We start from the raw sequence: 21,714 nt of genomic DNA on the forward strand, positions 1-21,714 counted from the left end.
TGTTTTTATGATAACCCACTATGTGCAACAAACTTTCATTATGAAGCCCGCCCCATTCATGGTTTCTGAAGGCCAAAATGTCTAGTTGAGATAGATTATGAATACCCAGTTATATAGATGTACTTTTGTCAATGATGGACCATCTATATTACAGTATAATTCATTAATTACATCACATGGAGATGCTTAAGCCCTTAAGTTTGTGTATAAGAGCATTATGACAGTGCCAATGGCAAATTTTTGTAAATAATTTCTGACTAAAATTGCCTGTACTTCAATAAGGATGGAAATGCAAAGGAGGAATTTAACAATACAGCATAGTGTGTGGTGTTTCAGGAGGGGGGTGCAGAGGGAGAAGACAAGGAAATGGTAAAGAGGAAAAGAGTGAAAAGTATAGAAGAGGGGAGAAAAGGAGGAGAGGGGAGGGGAAAAGGGAGGAGAGAGGGGAGGGAAGGAAAAGGGAGGGAGGGGAGGGGAGGGAAAGGAAGAAAAGTCAGTAGGGAGGCAGGGAGACGATTCTTAAAAACAGGTACACTGACTTTGCAATGTAATTATATTCCAATATATGTAACTATAAAATATTAAATTATCCAAAGCTACCAACATTCTATAAAAGCACAGTTTCTACATATCTCAGATATTTATTTTCAAATAATTCTCTCTAATTCATAAAAATTGAAAACAAATTTTTTCTAAAATTTGAACATAATACAAAAGTACTAGAACTCTAAATTTTAATATGCTTAGTATAGTAATATTGGAAGTGGATCCTGAAAGGAAATAAAATAAAATTGGTATAGTGATAGCTATAAAAGTAAGAAAACTGTATTAAATTCCAACTAAAACATTAGATCTTTGACGTTATAGGACCGGCCTGTTTTTTGGTTGGTGGTTCAGACTCTGAGAGTCCCAAAGGTGCAGGTTGGTTGACTCTACTGGTCTTCCTGTGGAGTTCCCATCTCCTTTAGCCTGCAATCCTTCCTCCTGCTCTTCCATGAGAGTCTCCAAGCTTCATCCACTGATTGACTGTGGGTGACTGTATGTGTAGCAGATGTGTCCAGAAAAACTGGAACAGAGACTATCCCAAAAGCAGTTGCCTGCACTTGGGATATGTTCTTCTAGCTGGGCTGCCTTATCTGGCCTCAATGGGAGATGGAGAGCCAAGCCTCTCAGAGACATAGTGCCAGAGTAGCACAGAGAGATGACGAGGTGGGGGGAGGCCCCCCCCTTAGAGGAGAAGGAGAGGGGGATTAGGGAAAGTATTGTGGGAGAGGATGACCAAGAGGGGGCAATGAGCAGGATGTGAAACGAATAATTAAAAAAAATGAAAATAGATTAAAAAATACTTGAAGTTTTAAGTTCTATATCAGAGCCATCCTGTTCCTTTTGCAGTAGGAATTCTATTTATGATCAAGATCCCAAGGGATACTGTTTTTTCCTCTGGGCCAGGAAGCCCCATATTGTTAGGAACTTGGATTCTCTATGGGAAACTCATTATACTAGCAAGTCCAGAACTTAGAGTTGTGCAAAATTCATACGACTCCTTCTAACATCCTTACTGAAAGAATAAGAAAAACAGATGCCTCCAAGTCTTCACTGAGCCTTTACCTCATCTTAACTCAAAGCCAGAATCTTTAATGAATTTTAAAAAGGAATTCCATTTTAAAAAGGAATGAAGCATTAGCATTTCTAAGAATAAACAGATTCGCAAGAGAAAATTAACACTCCAAAAAACAGCTAGCACAGAAATCAAATTAAAACTCCAGAGGCTGAGAGTTCATTTGATAATTTTAAAGTCAATTCTCTATGACTACTGCTCAAATAATATTCCTTTTATGTCTATAAACTTATTTTTTAAAAAATATTCATAATATATAATATAGGTGTGGGGGTTTTACAAAAAGAAAAAAAGAACATGATGTTGGGTGGATAGGGAGGGTGTTTGAATCTGAGAGAAGCTCCTAGACAGAGATGAATATGATCAAATCATGTTATTAAAAAAGTTTTATATTACTAAAAGAAAGGAACTAATAGTTATTTTCAGGACATTACTCCTTGGTGCTTCAGAGATTTTATACTGTGTTTCTATGTGGTATTCTAGAACCCTCAGCGAGTAGTTCCACTTTCTAGAATGGGTCTCATCGACTAGTTGAAACTTAGTCAAATCAGCCATGGGGGTGACACTGGAAATTTTCCATCTGAGGGTCAGATGATCATGAAAAGTCAGAAGGGCTGTACAGGAAAGCAGGTTTTAGAGGCAGGCTGCCTTTAGATGCAACCAACTATAGACGATGCTGTAATACACAAACATAATGGTATCATGCCAGCTTTAAAGTACCCCTGTTTTCAGCTTGTAAATATTGCTTCTTTTGCTATGTCAGAGTCAGACATTAGAGGAAAAGCAGTTTCTCTTGGGGGTGGGTGTTCTTGTGGTGTTTTGCTTAGGTCCCTGCCCTATAACTGCACACAATAAAAGAAACTGCGTTATATTTCTCATTCATCATGAACATGTTGGAATATTACATCATTTCATGGGCATCTCTGTGACACATTAGCTATGACCAAGTCATCCCAGCAAAGTTCTTCATCTAGTAGTGCCTGTCAGGTTCAGCTCATGAATGAGGACAGTGAGATCACCTCCTTGTTCCTTCCTTGCTTCTCTCTCAGCCCTGGAAGCTATCTCTTTTCCCTTCATTGTTGTTTTTTTCCTTTTGTAACTGTCTACTTTTTACTCCATCATATTTCTTCAGGGTAGATTTTGACTGTTTAAATTACTTGTGTTGTTTTCCATTTCCTGAAGAGACACCGCTGATAATAATGTCTATAAAATGAGAAAAGTTATAGTATCTAACTCCTGGATTCATTTTGACCTAAAGGATTGGATAGCTACATTTCAAGATAGGCATCATGCCCAGCAGTAGATGGTTAACACAGAGCAAACTCACTGCTACTTTTGCAGTCTTTTTTGGTCTCATTTTTCTTTGATTAGGCATTTTGGGTCTTACATAGCAAGAAAAATAAACAGAATTTTGGAAAATTCCAATTTAGAAAATTTGTTATCTTTATAGAAAGCATTTTCTAAGTCTCTTGAGTAGTTAGTTATTTGCAGTAATTATTTGAATACACTTCTATGAAGTTAGGTTTATATAGTCATACCACTATGTATGCTTAAACTATGCAATCTGATTTTGTAGGGTAGAAATGGCAAACTGTTGTTCCACTTGTATTTTTTGCACAGTATGATGTCTACCATCTCATAACCTTAGCTTTTGGAGTTTGAGTGCATTATGTGTGTGTGGAGGTGTGTGTGTGTGTGTGTGTGTGTGTGCATTTACATGAATAATTTTAAGATTAATTAGATCTACTCATTTGTTAGAATACACCAGTATATACAATCTTATCAACTAGACTTGCATAGTTTATATACTCCCTATATTGTATTTTTTACAGCATCTTCCTACTTCCTTTCCCCAGATCCTCATATTCATGGATATATTATTTCTCTGCATATATTACTATTTTATATCTCAGCATAACAATGTAATACCTTTTCTTACTTGTTTCATTTACTACAAATAACAGTTTATTTTTCTTAAGGCAAATGATAGGATCTCATTAGAAAGCTCAGAAATATATATATATATATATATATATATATACACACACATAATATATATGTATACACACACATATATATATATATATATATATACACATACATGTTTTATAATGATGGACACAGGTTATTTTCTTGTTTATAATAGTTGGCTATTATAAACAATGCTGCAGCATGCCTAGGAATATAATAATGGTGTGATTTCACTTCCCCTTGTTTAGTTTCCAGAACAGGAATAACCAAGTCATATGATACTTTTCCTTTTAAATTCATTAGGAATTCCCACATTGTTCTTCACAACTCTGACAACCACATTTCTAACATCATAATGATGTTAGAAATCATCTTGTCTTATGATGATCAAGTTTTTATGTTCCTGTTAGCTATATCACATCTTTTTAGAGAAATTTCATTCAAGTCCCTTGCCTATTTTCAACCAGGTTCTCTGTTATTAAGATAAATGTATTCTTTATAGTTTTTGAATACCAACCCCATAATATAGATAGTTTACAAATATACTTTTCAATCATCAGGCTGCCTTTCACCTCTTGCTCTTTCCCCATGTGTGGCTATAGCAGGTTAATGCAGTTCCACTATTTCCTTCTAATATCTGTAGCTAATGTCACTGTCTTCTAGGAGTTTTATAGCTTTAGATCATCTGTTTAGGACTTCTAATATCTGATTATCCTTATTGGACAGACTCACTGGACTAGTACAGTTTACACATTTAGAAGTTAAATACAGACACACAAATCTTGGCAGAGTGAGTCACACTTTCAAGCCAAGATGACCTCCACCCATTGTTTTTGGCCACTTGTGTGTGAAATCACAGACCTTGCTAAATGAAATACAGCTTATGTGCTCTGGAAATGCAAATGAAGCTTCAAACTAAGATCAAGACAAAGGGAAGCATTCTATTCTGTATCAATGATTAAATGGAATCTTTAATTGATTCAAAACCACTAATTTTTATAAGCACCAATGGTCAGGAAAACTAATAAAAGGAGAAACTCAAAGGAAAGGTTTTAAGATTTCAAAATACAACAAGGTAGCCATGTTCTGTGTAGTTCTACTTGTAGTGTGTGCATGATGCATAGAACAGGCAAGTGCACCAGAATGTTCTGAAGTAGCACAGTTCTCTTTATGCTAGAGAAAGCATTCAGAAGCTTTCAGGTACAGGGTCTTTCAAAAGCCTGGCCAGTCGGCCCCACAAACATGAAAAATACCTGTTTGTGATGGGCACATTTTCAAATTCCTTTGACCAGGGTCTCTCTTATTAAACTTCTTCCCAGGTGACAGCTTAATTCATAATAGGATCATATAAAAACACTGCAAACCACCATGAACCAGGTTCTGATATGAGAAAGAATGAGAGTATTTTCATTATATAAAAGTTACTAGCACTTCAGGAATAATTCATTTAAAATCAGCCCAGCTAGATGTATTGTCTATGTAACTGATTTAGGATTGACATATAAAATGAATCCTGTCTTATTTCACAGGAAGTTATTAATACCTGGGATCAAGTTTTCTCACAGACCTGTTAAAGTAATCTTCACTTATATTTAAATTTTTTTCTTAGCACGCTTGCTTCTCAGGTGTGAAAATAAAAAGGATAGCAAAATGCCTAAAGCTAAGAGAGAGAAGGAAAGTCTCAAAAGCAAAGTCACCGTGCCCTTCTCTCCCTCCCTCTGTGATTGCTGGCCATTTCAATTTCTATGATGTATTCATGTGACAATGGGTCATAAGACACTCACTCTGTACAAAACCAATACCATAACTAAGAGGAAAGAATGTTACTAAGAGTCCAGATGACTGTGAGCCTGCTGGCCTTGCTCGCTTTCCTCCCTTGATCTATTACTGCTGCATCCTATGCTCTTTTGCACAATCCCATTTCACATGGTCATCATCTTTTCTGATGATGTTTATCTCGGTCACTTCCGTGGACCTAACAGTGGACAGTTTATCTCGGTCACTTCTGTTTTTATTCCTGAACTTTCCTGTGTTACATTAAACCATTAAACTTCGTTTCAATAACTTTGCTATTCTCTTTTGTTAACCTTTATACAAGGTTACTTTCCTTTATACAAAGGAATGTAAGGTGTGGTCCTTGTAAGTGAAGAAAGGCATCAAAGATTCTTCTCTCAAACCTTCAATTATACAGCATTCAATGTCAACTTTGAAAGTTGAAACTTTGAATTTATTATCTAAATTCTATTAATATTATCTGTAACTTGGATAACAAAAGATTAATTAAACAGAAATAAGGTAATACTGATTACCTCTTAAAAACTCATCAATTATTAAATGCACCATTAAATCTGCTTCTTTGTATCACAAATTATTTATAAGAAACACACACAACAGACAGGTACACACACACACACATACACACACACACACACACATACACAGAGAGAGAGAGAGAGAGAGAGAGAGACAGACAGACAGACAGACAGAGACGGTGAGAGACAGAGAAAGAGTACTTAGAAACACTTATATGTGTAGGGCAAACTTTCTCATGTATATAATGCTAGAACACAGAATTATTTATTTTGTAGAATGAAAGATGTTTTCTAATCGACTAGAGAGATGGACCATCATACAAGAGCACTAGCTGTTCTTTTAGAAGATTGAGGTTTTCAGAGCTCTGAATACCCAAGAGACAATTCATATATCAAATGATTCCCAAGAAGAAGGAAGGAGAGGGCCCCGATCCTGGAAAGGCTTGATGCAGTAATGTAGGGGACTGCTAGGACAGAGAAATGGGAAGAAGTTGATTGGGGAATGGGCAGAGGAAAGAGGGTTTATGAGACTTATGGGGAAGGGAGAACTGGGAAAGGGGAAATCATTTGGAATGTAAATAAAGAATATAGAAAATAAAAACAATTTAAAAAAAAGAAGATTGCGGTTTGGTCCCAGCACCCACATGTCAGCTCACAATCATCTGCAACTCTAGCTTTACAAGGTCTATCTCTTCTGGCCTTTAGTGGCACTATACACACATGGTGCATTGACATACCTACTAGCAAAATTCTTATACATACAAAGTAATAAATAGCTTGAAAATATTAATGATATAATTAATAAAGAATTACTACTTAAAATAGTATTTGTAATCAATATATGGAGCCAAGCTATGTGCTCATCATAAATGACTTGATAAAATTTGGTATGCACTCATATCATTCAGCCATTTAAAATAATGATGTCCTACATGAAATTTATAGGTAAATATGTAGAACTAGAAAAAAATCCTGAGTTTACTATTCCAGACCCAGAAAGACAAATATGATATGGATTTACTTATATGTAAATATTAGTTGTTATATCAATGATAAGCAAGCTAAACTCCACAGAACCACAGCTGTTGGCTATAGTATAAGAGAGTAGGAAGGACAGAAAGAGCTTGTTAGGGAAAAGAAATAGAATAGATAGTTATAGATGCACAGGGAGGACTGAAATGGGGGGATCATGTGGGCAGAAAGAAAGGAGAACAAGGAAGCAAATATAGGTAGAGATGGCTAAGAATAATAGCCATTTGAGAACTTGCATGGAAACCTAATATACTAGATGCATCCTAAAATATATACACTCATGAATGCAATGTAAATGAAATCACATAATGGCAGGGGAAATAGAACTCCAAAACAGACATATCTTCTTACCAAATAAAGCTTCCAGTATGAGGATTGGGTTACATATAACAGTTGTGGGTCAAAGGAGTACCATGGAAATCTTCAAACAATCCAGGCTTTTGAAAATGATAGAAGTTGCTCTCCACAAGCTGATAAAAAGGCCCTATTCCAGGAGACAATGTCTATACAACTTAATGAACATGGAGAAGTCCAGCTAGTGACTACATGGAGCTATCACTCCAATATTATAGCATCCTTGGTACTAGAAAGTACAGAGAATGCTACCAAAATAAAAACATAAACATCAATGCAGCCACAAATCCATTGATATTCAATGCTACTCAGCTTGCGGGAAATGCTAGGGCAATAATGGCACAAAGCCTTTGGGAGCAACCAACCATTTGACTTCAGGACCACTGGACAAAACAGAATCCATACCTGACACTGCTTGGATCTCCAAGGACCTGAAACCAGATAACCCAAGGATCTAGTGGAAAACCAAATTTTACTGTGCTGCTAAAATAATATAGCAATAACATGACTTCTAATGGCATTTTGCTATACCCATAGATCTGTGCATTGCTCAGCCATCATCAGAGAAGTTTCCTCTTGCAGCAGATGGGAACAAATACAGAAACCCACAGACAGATGTTACACAGAGAGTAAGAGATCATGGAATGCTGCTGTAAATGGGATGTCTTCATGAAATCCACTTCCCTAGTGTATAGGAAGCCTTGCAGAAGAGGAGACAAAAGGAGAGCAAGAGCCAGAAAGCATGCCCTCCTAATCAACATTATCAAAACTTACAAAGAACTCATAGAGGCAAGGGCAGCAAACACATGGCCTGCACAGGCCAGCAACCAAGACCTCTATGCATATAATATGGCTTCTAGTTTAGTAATTTTATAGAATAACTGAGTATGGGAATGAGTGGGTCTCTGATTCTTGTGACCATTATTTGTATCAAATGGAAATACTTAAGTTAGGTAATAAAAGACAGACAGACAGATAGACAGGCAGACAGACAAATACTGTATATTTTCTCCAATATATGGAAATTTAAAATAAGACAGTTGGAGTACATGGTACAGATTACTACAGGCTGAGAAGGTTGATAGAGGAAGCTAGAGGATAGACAATAAGAATTAAGATATGCATACATAAAAGCAATAAGTTATCATGCTTTCTACAGGACAATGGAGTGATTACAGTTGATACAAACTTGTTACAGACTTTATGACTTGGTAGAAAAATTCAAGAGCTCCAATGAAGAAGAGGTAGAAGTGTTAACTGAGCTGATTTTTTCAGTATATATCATATCCATGTATTGGAAAATGATACTCTCATCCATAAATAAACTCATTGTATTATGTATTGATTGAAAGTTACATGTTTATGGAGGTGAAAATGCTAACTACCCAAATTTGATTTTTGCACATTTTATATATATCAAATTTTGAAAGCATATATCATAAATGTAATTTTTAAGTTTAAATAATAATTTCTAAAATTAGTCTTTATTCTAGATCTCAATAGAAAATAGTATATTCTGTGTGCATGTGTGTGTGTGTGCGCGCGCGTGCGTGCGTGTGTGTGTGTGTGTGTGTGTGTGTGTGTGAAGGCTGGTCCTTAATTTTCTCCCCAAAATAGCCTGCATAACACTTTCTGGGGGACTATGAAGTTTAGCAAGTGTAGAAGAAGCTTGCAACTCAGCTCTACTTTAATTGTTCTAAGGTCTATGTGAAAAGTGTGCTGTAGTGTCTTCAACCATAGGGTCTTACTATTAATTCAGATGGACAATTGGCAATAGTATTTGAGGGACCCAAGCACCCTCCCTGGCCAGCAGCTTCTAGAGAGAAAACTCACAGTTGACCCATAACTTCCGGGACTATCATTATCCTTTCTTTCAGGATATCTCCATTCAAGCTCCTCTTTTCTGAATGTTTAATCATCTTTAGAATGGTAGTTCAGATTGGTTTTAAGGCCTATTACATGAATAGGAACTCATTCCCAGTTCTGTAAACCTGACAGATATGCTATGGGTCCTAAGGAAAAGCCTACTACTCTCATTCAGTTCAACACTCTTGTTGTTATACACACTTCTTATTATTCAGTTTTATACCTACATATTAGTTCTGGAATAAGGTTTTACCAGAGAAGTTTATTCCTTCAGAAGTCTGCAGTTAAGGATGAAATATGCAGTTCTCCCAAGCACCCAGAATAAGTAGTGGTGACATGCTCTACCCGAGCTACAATAGACATAACACCCACTTTTAAGGTTCAGAGAACATCATGGAATACATATTACAAAGATTACAAGAGCAAAGATGGGAAGATGTGTAACAACATCCTTAGGACATGACATGGCCATTATGCTCACAAGTTCAATAAAGCCATGCTTCCTTGCATAAGACTTCCACAAGATTGGGTCCCTGAACATATTAGCAGGGATGAGGGAGGGGCCCATGAGACCCCACCCTTACAAGAGACAGTGCTGGCAATTGACACATGGTGGGGAGTGTGTCACTTCCTTCAGCAGTGTAACTAAAGGTAAGTGATCCTTGCTCCATGGAAAAACTTTCAGTCACTCACAAACATGTAGTAAATCTACACGCAGTGGGTTACATGTAAAACAGAAGATATAAATGAAGAAAGATGGATCATTGAGAAGGGTGCTCATGATAAAAATCAGGGGATAGGGGAGGATAATAAGATGGGAAAATATAGAAACAGAAAGAATGGCTTTAAAGCAATAAATAATTTATTTTGTAAATAAAATTACATACTATTGAAAAACATATGAAGTGGATCTGCATCTTGTATAAAATACTAGTGACTATAATACATTTTTTAATAAATAAGAGCTAAAATTGCTTGAATGTTTAAGGTTATAATACCCACAAGAAACATATCTTACCTTTATCTAGTATGCTGCTACTTCGAAGTGACTTATAGGAAATTTCACATTCGTGGGATATACTGATGTCATCTACAGCAACCGTAGCATTTGGTGACAAAATGGTAGCTTCTAAAATTAGCTGTTATCGCAGAAAGACAACGTTATTAAAATATATCATAGAAGTAAAATCTCAAAATCATTTTCTTTGAGTAAAGAAACTCATTTTCACCTGTTCCAGTTTTCAATCTAATTTTAGAAAACTGTTGTGACCTGAGCATTCAAATTATAAAGTTACACAGTCCTAACTGCTTTGACAGCCTCTTATATAACCTTAATATGTTAGGTAACCTTGTTTCAGTTAAAAGTTACAGCATTCATCACCAGAGAAGGGCATGCTTCCCATTGCCATTAAGAGTCAGGTGCATTTAAATGAGCTCTTTGGGGTAATCAACTGTGTGGTTTACAGCTCAATTTAATTGAGATATGAATTCATTGTAATGGGTAGGCTGGAATGATTCATTTCCACATCTGAATATTTAAATATGCATATATATTATGTATAAATATAGAAACATACTTTTGTGTGATAAAGATTACAATCATTAAGCATGTATAGCTGTTATGTTCGTTTACTGAAGCACTAGAGGACATCTGTTTATATTTCCTTCAAAACTCTGAATGGTGACGTGACATACTTTTGTTTTCTTCTCCTGTTAATCACTCATATTATTCCATGTGCTTATTCTACTACAAAAGGGAGAACAAGAAAAGAGACAAACAGAGGCGAGAACTTAAGGACAGGGAGAAGAAGGCTGAAGAAGAGGTAAAGGCAAGAAGAAGAGAGAAAGATAAAGAAAAGGCAGGGAGAAAGTGGGAGTCAGGAAGAAGAAAATGGAGAGAGACCGAGGTAGGTTATTTCTGGAGCCCTGAAGACATTGGCAAATGATACCATCTTCGGACATATTTCGTAGTTCTAGCTTCATCTTATCACTGTGAATATCTAATATCAAGACACTAACAGTATACTTACGTTGAAGCTCAGACCATGTTTCTCCATTTCATGCAGTAGAGAAATCATGCTGACAGTGTTGCCTTTATATATGGTAGCTAGCTCTATGGAAATTTCTGAGCTACTTCTCCTAAAAATATATCACACTATTGCAATGTGACAGATGACTTGCTTCATAATAGAAGGAAAGATCCCTATATAAAAGAGCCAAAAATAATCTGAATAGAGTGGCTTGGTGAAGTTGCTTTTTATGTATTACCATTAGATCATATTTTTTTGTTCAATCATATATTTCTACTTATCTGTCATTTCTCATTGAACTCAGGCAGAAAGACACAGTTCACTTTGTATTTTTAGGAGTTTATTTCTATTACTTATGTGAACTTAAACTTGGTGGATACTTTTACTGATTTGCCTTTATTATCCTAATCTTGTGATCTCTACCTATAGCAGAGGGCTAACTGATATTGTATCACAAAGTTAAGTTAAACTCTAATAGTAATTTCTGCCAAACATGCTGCTCTAAAGAAATAGAGACTACAACAAAAGCACGTGAATATGAATGTGGATGTGGTTTTGGAACAAACAATTAGTTGGATATTAAACTGAACAGATAAATTGCATAAGTTAGGACAATTTTAGTAGAGACTAATTGAACTACATTATTTAAAAGAAAAATAACCTAGGATACATAAGTAACCCAATATTACTATGATAAAAAACTATAACCAAGGCAAGTTATAGAAAAAAAAGAGTTAATTGGTTACAGTTTTAAGAGCTTATATTCCATGTTCATCATGCCAGAGAACATAATAGCAGGCAGGCAGACATGGTGCTAGGGCAGTAGCTGAAAGCTTACATCTTGATGCACAGATCAAGGTGGAGGGTGAAGGGAATGCTAATTGGAAATGGCGAGTAGTTTGGGATTTCTAAACCTTAAAGTGCAATCTCAGTGACACACCTCCTCCAATATGTCTATCCCTCCTAATCCTTCCCAAACAGTGCCACAAATTACTGAGCAAGTGTCCAAATATATTAGCCTATAGTGACTATTCTCATTCATGGAATAGCATGTGAGTGAAACCCGTTTCTCTCCATTTGGACCTAACACTCATACCCAGTGATGTTTTTGAAAGTGAATATATACTCCCTATGGAATAATCACCCTTTTAACACATTGTCTCTCTGATGCAATATGGGAAGACCTTCAACCTGTGTTTCTGATTTTAAAATTTTACAGAAAAAAATGAATAGGCTGAAATACGCAATAGTTTCTATTTTTAAGTATATCTGATTAAAAATACACATGTAAGTAATCAATGAATAGAGTGGACTTGAAGTTAAAACAAGGTAGTCCAGTATGATCGAGTCAACACACCCAGGCTCTGATGGTAGACAGCAGCAATGCAGAAGAACATCTGCCCTATTTGTAGGTTTTAAGATTTTACCATGTGATATTTAAAATTTGTATGGTGTGTAAAATTCTGATTGTACTTGGCTTCTTTAAAATCTTGGCTAAGAGATCTGGTTTTCACACAAGAGGCAAAAAATAATAGCACAGATCTTAGAACTGAGTTTTTGCATAATATATACAAGCACTACAATTTAGAAAATGTTAAAACTACTAACTAGTTTATTTTTGGCAAATTTAAACTTGAAAATTCTCCTCTTATATTTTATTGTTATATTTTATTTATAATCAGCATATATTGATATTATGCACTCACTGATAATGTCAATTAAAATAAAATGTGATTCCTCCAATCCAGAAAAGAGACATTTATCAGGGGAGAAGAAAGAGAATGTTGGAATTAATCACTCTGTGTTCCTGAAGAGAAGCTTGCTTTTACTCTATATGTCTAAATGGTAGGTCCTTGCTAGATGTGAGACAGAACACTGACATGCTAGATCATGTAGATTTGGATATTTAAGTTTGGCTAAACAGAAACACTAGGTGATTATGGAAATGAAATTTTAAATATACCTCAAAATTTATAGAAAACTAATATTCAGTCATTACCAATGCTTCTGGTTTACTACTGTGCAATTAAATTCAAGACCACATATTAAAAGATTTCAATGATAGTTTTAATTAAAAATCACCTACACATAACTATAAATAAATATCAACTCATGTTTCTGTAAGGCAAAGGACACCATCAAGAGGACAAATCGGCAACCAACTAATTGGGAAAAGATCTTCACCAATTCTACATCAGATAGAGGGCTAATATCCAATATATATAAAGAACTCAAGAAGTTAGACTCCAAAAAACCAAACAACCCTATTAAAAAATGGGGGTACAGAGTTAAACAAAGAATTCTCACCTGAAGAACTTCGGATGGCGGAGAAGCATCTTAAAAAATGCTCAACTTCATTAGTCATTAGGGAAATGCAAATCAAAACAACCCTGAGATTTCATCTTACACCAGTCAGAATGGCTAAGATTAAAAATTCAGGAGACAGCAGGTGTTGGAGAGGGTGTGGAGAAAGAGGAACACTCCTCCACTGCTGGTGAGGTTGCAAATTGGTACAACCACTCTGGAAATCAGTCTGGCGGTTCCTCCGAAAACTGGGCACCTCACTTCCAGAAGATCCTGCTATACCACTCCTGGGCATATACCCAGAAGACTCCCCACCATGTAATAAGGATACATGCTCTACTATGTTCATAGCAGCCCTATTTATAATTGCCAGATGCTGGAAAGAACCCAGGTATCCCTCAACAGAAGAGTGGATGCAAAAAATGTGGTATATCTACACAATGGAGTACTATTCAGCCATTAGAAACAATGAATTCATGAAATTCTTAGGCAAATGGATGGAGCTAGAGAATATCATACTAAGTGAGGTAACCCAGACTCAAAAGGTGAATCATGGTATGTACTCACTAATAAGTGGATATTAACCTAGAAAACTGGAATACCCAAAACATAATCCACACATCAAATGAGGTACAAGAAGAAAGGAGGAATGGCCCCTGGTTCTGGAAGGACTCATTGAAACAGTATTCGGCAAAACCAGAATGGGGAAGTGGGATGGGGTGGGTGGGAGGACAGGGGAAGAGAAGGGGGCTTACGGGACTTTCAGGGAGTGGTGGGGGGGCTAGAAAAGGGAAATCATTTGAAATGTAAATAAATTATATCAAATAAAAAAATTAAAAAAATAAATAAATATCAACTCATGTCTATTTTCATTTAAAAATACATTTGTCAGTGTGTGTATGTGTGTGTGTGTGTGTGTGTGTGTCTGTGTGGGCATGTGTGTATGTCTCTGTGTGCAGGTACATGTTTACTATTTGACCTCTGTGGAAGTCAAAGACAATGTGTATCAGTGAGTATTTAATTTCTAGCTTGTGGGAATTCAATGGAAGTCCTCAGGTTCTTCAGGTTGTTCCTTTCACTGACTCATCTCACCTACCTATTATTTTTAATCACTTGGGTTTTTTTTGTTTGTTTGTTTTGGTTTAGTTTGTTGTTGTTGTTTTGTTGTTGTTATCATGCAGGTCTTTGTGGTGTGACTAAATGTTGTCACCTTTCAGAACTACTAGACTGATAACGAACAAGTATATAAAAATTTATTTAGAAGAAATGTTTCAACAATGGAAAGGGGAAAAAATTCTGTTCAAAGAATCCTCAGGTAATCTGAAAACTCATTTTCTAATTAAATGTAGATGCATTTCCCTTTAAAAATTATTGTTAAAACTTTGTTGTTTTGTTTTATTCAATTATAATTATACTGTCAACCACAAAATTTCTTGCTTATACAATTTATAACTCATAAATGATGTTAAAATTCAAGTGATTATTTTATACATCAACAAAACTAGAAGCTTACCCAGAATAAAACAAAACATAACATCTTTCCCTACCTCATTATATAAAACACAATGAAGAAAATTAATTACTGAACTAACAGAAAATAGAATTTGTTAGAAAAAAACTAGAATATGGGAGTAGCCATATTTTCTTTAGAATTTACTACATACAGTTATAATATTCTGGTGTGGAACAGATTTTTGTACTCATTTTAAAGTGAAAGAAAAACAATTCTAGAGAAGTAATTGATGAAATGTCACAGATGTGGAAGAAAGGGTAGCCTAAGCTATTGCTTGTTGCAATTATACAATAATGCAAATTATTTTAAAAACTCTGTTGTTTTGTTTTACTCAATTATAATTATACTTTAGACTAAAAAATTTCTTCCTTTTGGAAATTATAACTCATAAATGCTGTTAACATTCAAGTGATGATTTTGTACATGAACAAAACTAGTTTAACTAAAAAAAAGTAAAACAACATCTTTCTTTTCATATCACTTCATGAAATAAGGCGATCTCAGTTGCTTAGCAGATGGTTCATACCAAAGCTTTCAATCAACTCAAGGTTTCCTGAGGTCCTACATGAAGAAGACCAAGGACTCAGCAACTTTCCACAGATGATATTTAGTTCTGTGTTATAAATCTTACCACTCACTGATGCTTCCAGTGATGAAATGTTATTAACAACAATAAATATTGTAGAGAATGTACACCAAACCACTCATTGTGGAAAAGATAAAAGAGTTATATTCTGATGAAACCTAAAATATGATACAACTGTTTCAATAGGATTTAAATGTGTTTAAATATGCATTAGACCAATGAGAAATCAAGGAAAAATACTCAAACAAAAACACCTTTTGATACTAGAATTTAGAAGAGAACTTACAAACAGTGAAATGGCAAAGTGCAGGAACTTTTATGAAAAAGACTCAACATAGGAGTCAAACTGGCCAGACCAAGTTAAAACAGATTGAACAGAATATAATTAACTATTGGGCTAAAATTCTTCCAGTTCTTCTACCCAGGCGATGGAGAGCTTCCTGAAAGGCTGTTAAATTAATTTCTTTACAGAATCAACAGAAAGCCTAATCCTCTCCCAGCAGGAGAATGAAAGGGTGATTATTCCCTAGGAAACTCAGAGCAATTTGTTCCCTGTTATGGTCTCCAGTTCACATCAAAGAACCACACTGCATCCAAATTTCATGGTTAAAATGAAATATATAGGTTCCATAATCCAGGACCTTTCTTCTTTCCCATGCTTAGACTGGATTGGATTTCACTAAATAAATAAGTTCAGAGCTTAACCATATGGAGCCAATGATCAAACCAAGACCAAAGCCACTCTTAAAGGATGCCGCCCTCCGGACTTCAGTGTCCCAACCTTGGAGTGTTTCTAAAATGCTCATTTCAAAGACATTCAGATTTAAGATCCAGATAGAATATCTGTGGGCACAATATCATCGTTCTTTGTTGTTAATACATGAGCTTGTACATAGCTAGAATTTTAATATATAATTTTAGGATTTAAAAGATATACTTAGAGAAACCTGATGACAACTAATATAATAACAGCATTTTTCTAGTGTAGATGAACATGTAAATAAGACCAAAACTGTATCTTTTTTGTATAATTAATGTTACTATATCAAAAAATTGCTGACATCAAAGTATGACTGCATGTTTATTTCTTTATTCATTACTGGCTATAAACACTTTATAATTTTATGTCATATTGCTGTAATAAATAAGTTGTTTATAGCATATGAGAATGCATATTTTTGCATACTATATATACATATATATGTGTGTGTATATGCATGCATAAAATTCAAAATCTAAAATAATCCACATATGAAAGTTATTGCAATTTCGTAATTTCTATCCAAAGTCTATGTAGGCAAGATGGGTTCAGGATCTGAATAGTTTGGACTTAAGATTGTTTATATAACCTAAGTACCATTTATTACTGGTTGCATCACAGGAGATGAACATAAGACAGTAAAAACATATTCATAGTTAAATAAACTTTCCAAATACATTCCACTGATTCACATCAGATTTTAACTCTAAATTTACAAAAGGACACTGCATTCCAAGTTTAATATCAGTAATTTCTGATTTGAGATTGCAGATGTATAATGATAAAATTTGTTGAGAAAGGTTAAAGGATTCTTCCCTTTGCTTCTTGTTACTGACCTGTATTTTCTATAACAAATGCATGCCCCAGTGAGCATGAAAAAGATTAAAGAAAGACAAATGAAAGTACAGAGGATGATTACCACCTGTGATTCACCTCTCGGGAGAAATAGACATGTATAAGGCTCAAAAAAATCCCAGAGTCAAGGATTGTTGCAAAAAAAAAAAAGTCAAAGTGCAATACTAAGTCTCAACCAGGGTATTGAGTCTAGGATCAGTACTGCAGGGTCATGATAGAAACCGTCAACATCTGAGGCCACCACAGCACAATACAGCACAAAACCGACAATCAACAACCTAGATAATATACTTTCAGGTAGTGAGGGGAAGCCTCAATTTGCATAGCAAAGCAAATCCAAAACTCAAACCCCAAATAAGTAATACTAAACAGAATGAAGTCTACACTTGGTTGAAATTCTCCAGTGGCAGTGGAGAACACCCAGTTACAGAAAGGAACAGCAGTGATTTATTCTGCTCATAGTATTTCTTAGGAAGCTAGACCTATCAAAAGTATTCTCTTTCCTCACAATGTCAGTAGATAACAGACATTGGCGGGTTGGTTTGATGAGTTTGTATCTCATTGATATGGGATTGAATGGAGGCTACAAGCACTAGAAAGAAGGAATAAATTGACCTCATTTTCTTGCCCTGTTTCATGCTATAGAGACTAATACTGAGATGAATGTATGGAGGTCTTTGTGTCAAACACGTCTCTCAACAGATCTATTGGCATCAATTCAAGAGACTTCTGTAGCTATAAAAGTCTCTAATTATTGAATCCAGAGTTTTGATCAAAAGAACTTTCCCTTTCAAAATATGAAGGAATCCTGATATCTATTTGATATACACCACTTCCAGGCAATGCCAAAGTAATGGTCACCACTGCAGCAAAAACAGCTACTTTGTGTAAGTTATTCAATGCTAGATTTCTTTTCATGTGTGTATATTTTATTTGCTTGTTTGTTTGTCTACTTATTTATTCTTGCATCCAAATCACTCTGGGTCTCCACCTCTCAAATTCCCTCCCCCTTATAATTCTTCTATAAATTGAATAGTCACAGAAGTTGATGTTTGTTCCATACTCCACCTATGTTTACAGGGAGGAAGTTTCCTGTACTAACATTGCTTCCATTGGTTGCTACTCTTTTTGTTGAAGTAGCCAAATGAACCAAGCAAGGTCAACTTTTCTATTTCACCTTGTCCATTCAAGCTTCCTTTTGCAGAGGAAGTTGCTGGTTTCCAGAGACATGTGGTTACTGTTAATCTTTAAGTTGACAAGATCAAGAATATCCTCTGAACATGCCTCTGGGGATTATTTTGATTAAGTTGATTAGTCTTGGTAGACATATCATCCAAGTAGACCAAGGCATTAACTGTCTGGGAAGGGATTCTGAACAGGATAAAATGGAGAACCAATCTAAGCAGCAGCTTGCATTAAACTTTACTTTAGGATTACAGAAGCAATGTGACCAGCTCCTCAGGTTCCTGCCACTGTGGCTTCCCTGCCATTTCAGTGGAATCTGGAGCAGTGAATCAAAATCATTTATTTCCCCTTTATTTGCTTTTGCCAAAGTATTTTATCACAGCAACAGGGAATGAAGCTAAGATACATGCATTCGGATTTTGTTTATTTTCTAGGACAAAAGCCTTCTCCTACAATGAGAACCTAGCCTTTCTCCAGCAGTCAGTTACTATCTGGGTACTATTTAGTCCAAGTGAAAGTTCTTTTTTTTTTTTAAAGTTATAATTTTTTTATTCGATATAATTTATTTACATTTCAAATGTCTTCCCCTTTTCTAGCCCCCCCCACTCCCCAAAAGTCCCGTAAGCCCCCTTCTCTTCCCCTGTCCTCCCACCCACCCCTTCCCACTTCCCCGTTCTGGTTTTGCTGAGTACTGTTTCACTCAGTTTTTCCAGAACCAGGGGCACTCCTCCTTTCTTCTTGTACCTCATTTGATGTGTGGATTATGTTTTGGGTATTCCAGTTTTCTAGGTTAATATCCACTTAATAGTGAGTGCATACCATGATTCACCTTTTGAGTCTGGGTTACTTCACTTAGTATGATATTCTCTAGCTCCATCCATTTGCCTAAGAATTTCATGAATTCATTGTTTCTAATGGCTGAATAGTACTCCATTGTGTAGATATACCACATTTTTTGCATCCACTCTTCTGTTGAGGGATACCTGGGTTCTTTCCAGCATCTGGCAATTATAAATAGGGCTGCTATGAACATAGTAGAGCATGTATCCTTATTACATGGTGGGGAGTCTTCTGGGTATATGCCCAGGAGTGGTATAGCAGGATCTTCTGAAAGTGAGGTGCCCAGTTTTCGGAGGAACCGCCAGACTGATTTCCAGAGTGGTTGTACCAATTTGCAACCCCACCAGCAGTGGAGGAGTGTTCCTCTTTCTCCACACCCTCTCCAACACCTGCTGTCTCCTGAATTTTTAATCTTAGCCATTCTGACTGGTGTAAGATGAAATCTTAGGGTTGTTTTGATTTGCATTTCCCTAATGACTAATGAAGTTGAGCATTTTTTAAGATGCTTCTCCTCCATCCGAAGTTCTTCAGGTGAGAATTCTTTGTTTAACTCTGTACCCCATTTTTTAATAGGGTTGTTTGGTTTTCTGGAGTCTAACTTCTTGATTTCTTTATATATATTGGATATTAGCCCTCTGTCTGATGTAGGATTGGTGAAGATCTTTTCCCAATTTGTTGGTTGCCGATTTGTCCTCTTGATGGTGTCCTTTGCCTTACAGAAACTTTGTAATTTTATGAGGTCCCATTTGTCAATTCTTGCTCTTAGAGCATACGCTATTGGTGTTCTGTTCAGAAACTTTCTCCCTGTACCGATGTCCTCAAGGGTCTTCCCCAGTTTCTTTTCTATTAGCTTCAGAGTGTCTGGCTTTAGGTGGAGGTCCTTGATCCATTTGGATTTGAGCTTAGTACAAGGAGACAAGGATGGATCAATTCGCATTCTTCTGCAGGCTGACCTCCAGTTGAACCAGCACCATTTGTTGAAAAGGCTATCTTTTTTCCATTGGATGTTTTCAGCCTCATTGTCGAGGATCAAGTGGCCATAGGTGTGTGGGTTCATTTCTGGATCTTCAATCCTGTTCCATTGATCCTCCTGCCTGTCACTGTACCAATACCATGCAGTTTTTAACACTATTGCTCTGTAGTATTGCTTGAGGTCAGGGATACTGATTCCCCCAGATTTTCTTTTGTTGCTGAGAATAGTTTTAGCTATCCTGGGTTTTTTGTTGTTCCAGATGAATTTGATAATTGCTCTTTCTAACTCTGTGAAGAATTGAGTTGGGATTTTGATGGGTATTGCATTGAATCTGTATATTGCTTTAGGCAAAATGGCCATTTTAACTATATTGATTCTACCGATCCATGAGCATGGGAGGTTTTCCCATTTTTTGAGGTCTTCTTCCATTTCCTTCTTCAGAGTCTTGAAGTTCTTGTCATACAGATCTTTCACATGTTTGGTAAGAGTCACCCCAAGATACTTTATACTGTTTGTGGCTATTGTGAAGGGGGTCATTTCCCTAATTTCTTTCTCAGCCTGCTTATCCTTTGAGTATAGGAAGGCCACTGATTTGCTTGAGTTGATTTTATAACCTGCCACTTTGCTGAAGTTGTTTATCAGCTGTAGGAGCTCTCTAGTGGAGTTCTTTGGGTCACTTAGGTAGACGATCATGTCGTCTGCAAATAATGATAGTTTGACTTCCTCCTTTCCAATTTGTATCCCTTTGACCTCCTTATGTTGTCGAATTGCCCGAGCTAGTACCTCAAGTACAATATTGAAAAGATAAGGAGAAAGGGGGCAGCCTTGTCTGGTCCCTGATTTCAGTGGGATTGCTTCAAGTTTCTCTCCATTTAGTTTGATGCTGGCTACTGGTTTGCTGTATATTGCTTTTACTATGTTTAGGTATGGGCCTTGAATTCCTGTTCTCTCCAAGACTTTAAGCATGAAGGGGTGCTGAATTTTGTCAAATGCTTTTTCAGCATCCAATGAAATGACCATGTGGTTTTGTTCTTTGAGTTTGTTTATGTAGTGGATTGTATTGATGGATTTCCGTATATTGAACCAACCCTGCATTCCCGGGATAAAGCCTACTTGATCATGGTGGATGATCGTTTTGATGTGTTCTTGGATTCGGTTGGCAAGAATTTTATTGAGTATTTTTGCATCGATGTTCATAAGGGAAATTGGTCTGAAGTTCTCTTTCTTTGTTGGATCTTTGTGTGGTTTTGGTATCAGCGTAATTGTGGCTTCGTAGAAGGAATTGGGTAGTGTTCCTTCTGTTTCTATTTTGTGGAATAGTTTGAAGAGTATTGGTGTTAACTCTTCTTTGAAGGTCTGGTAGAATTCTGCACTGAAGCCATCTGGTCCTGTGCTTTTTTTGGTTGGAAGACTTTCTATGACTCCTTCTATTTCTTTAGGCATTATGGGACTGTTTAGATGGTCTAGTTGGTCCTGATTTAATTTTGGTATTTGGTATCTGTCAAGGAAATTGTC

At 36.1% G+C, this 21,714-nt stretch overlaps 1 protein-coding gene across 1 annotated transcript in view; it reads right to left on the reverse strand.

Annotated features, from left to right (window-relative positions):
- Malrd1 (MAM and LDL receptor class A domain containing 1) overlaps positions 1 to 21,714 on the reverse strand; it is a 719,676-nt gene that overhangs the window by 555,042 nt on the left and 142,920 nt on the right. The window contains exon 13 of the mRNA XM_052156848.1: positions 10,172 to 10,292. Within this exon, the coding sequence (XP_052012808.1) occupies positions 10,172 to 10,292 (121 nt within the window). The remainder of the gene's footprint in view (positions 1 to 10,171; positions 10,293 to 21,714) is intronic.

Source organism: Apodemus sylvaticus, chromosome 14, assembly GCF_947179515.1.
Source record: "Apodemus sylvaticus chromosome 14, mApoSyl1.1, whole genome shotgun sequence".
Taxonomy (NCBI): domain Eukaryota; kingdom Metazoa; phylum Chordata; class Mammalia; order Rodentia; family Muridae; genus Apodemus; species Apodemus sylvaticus.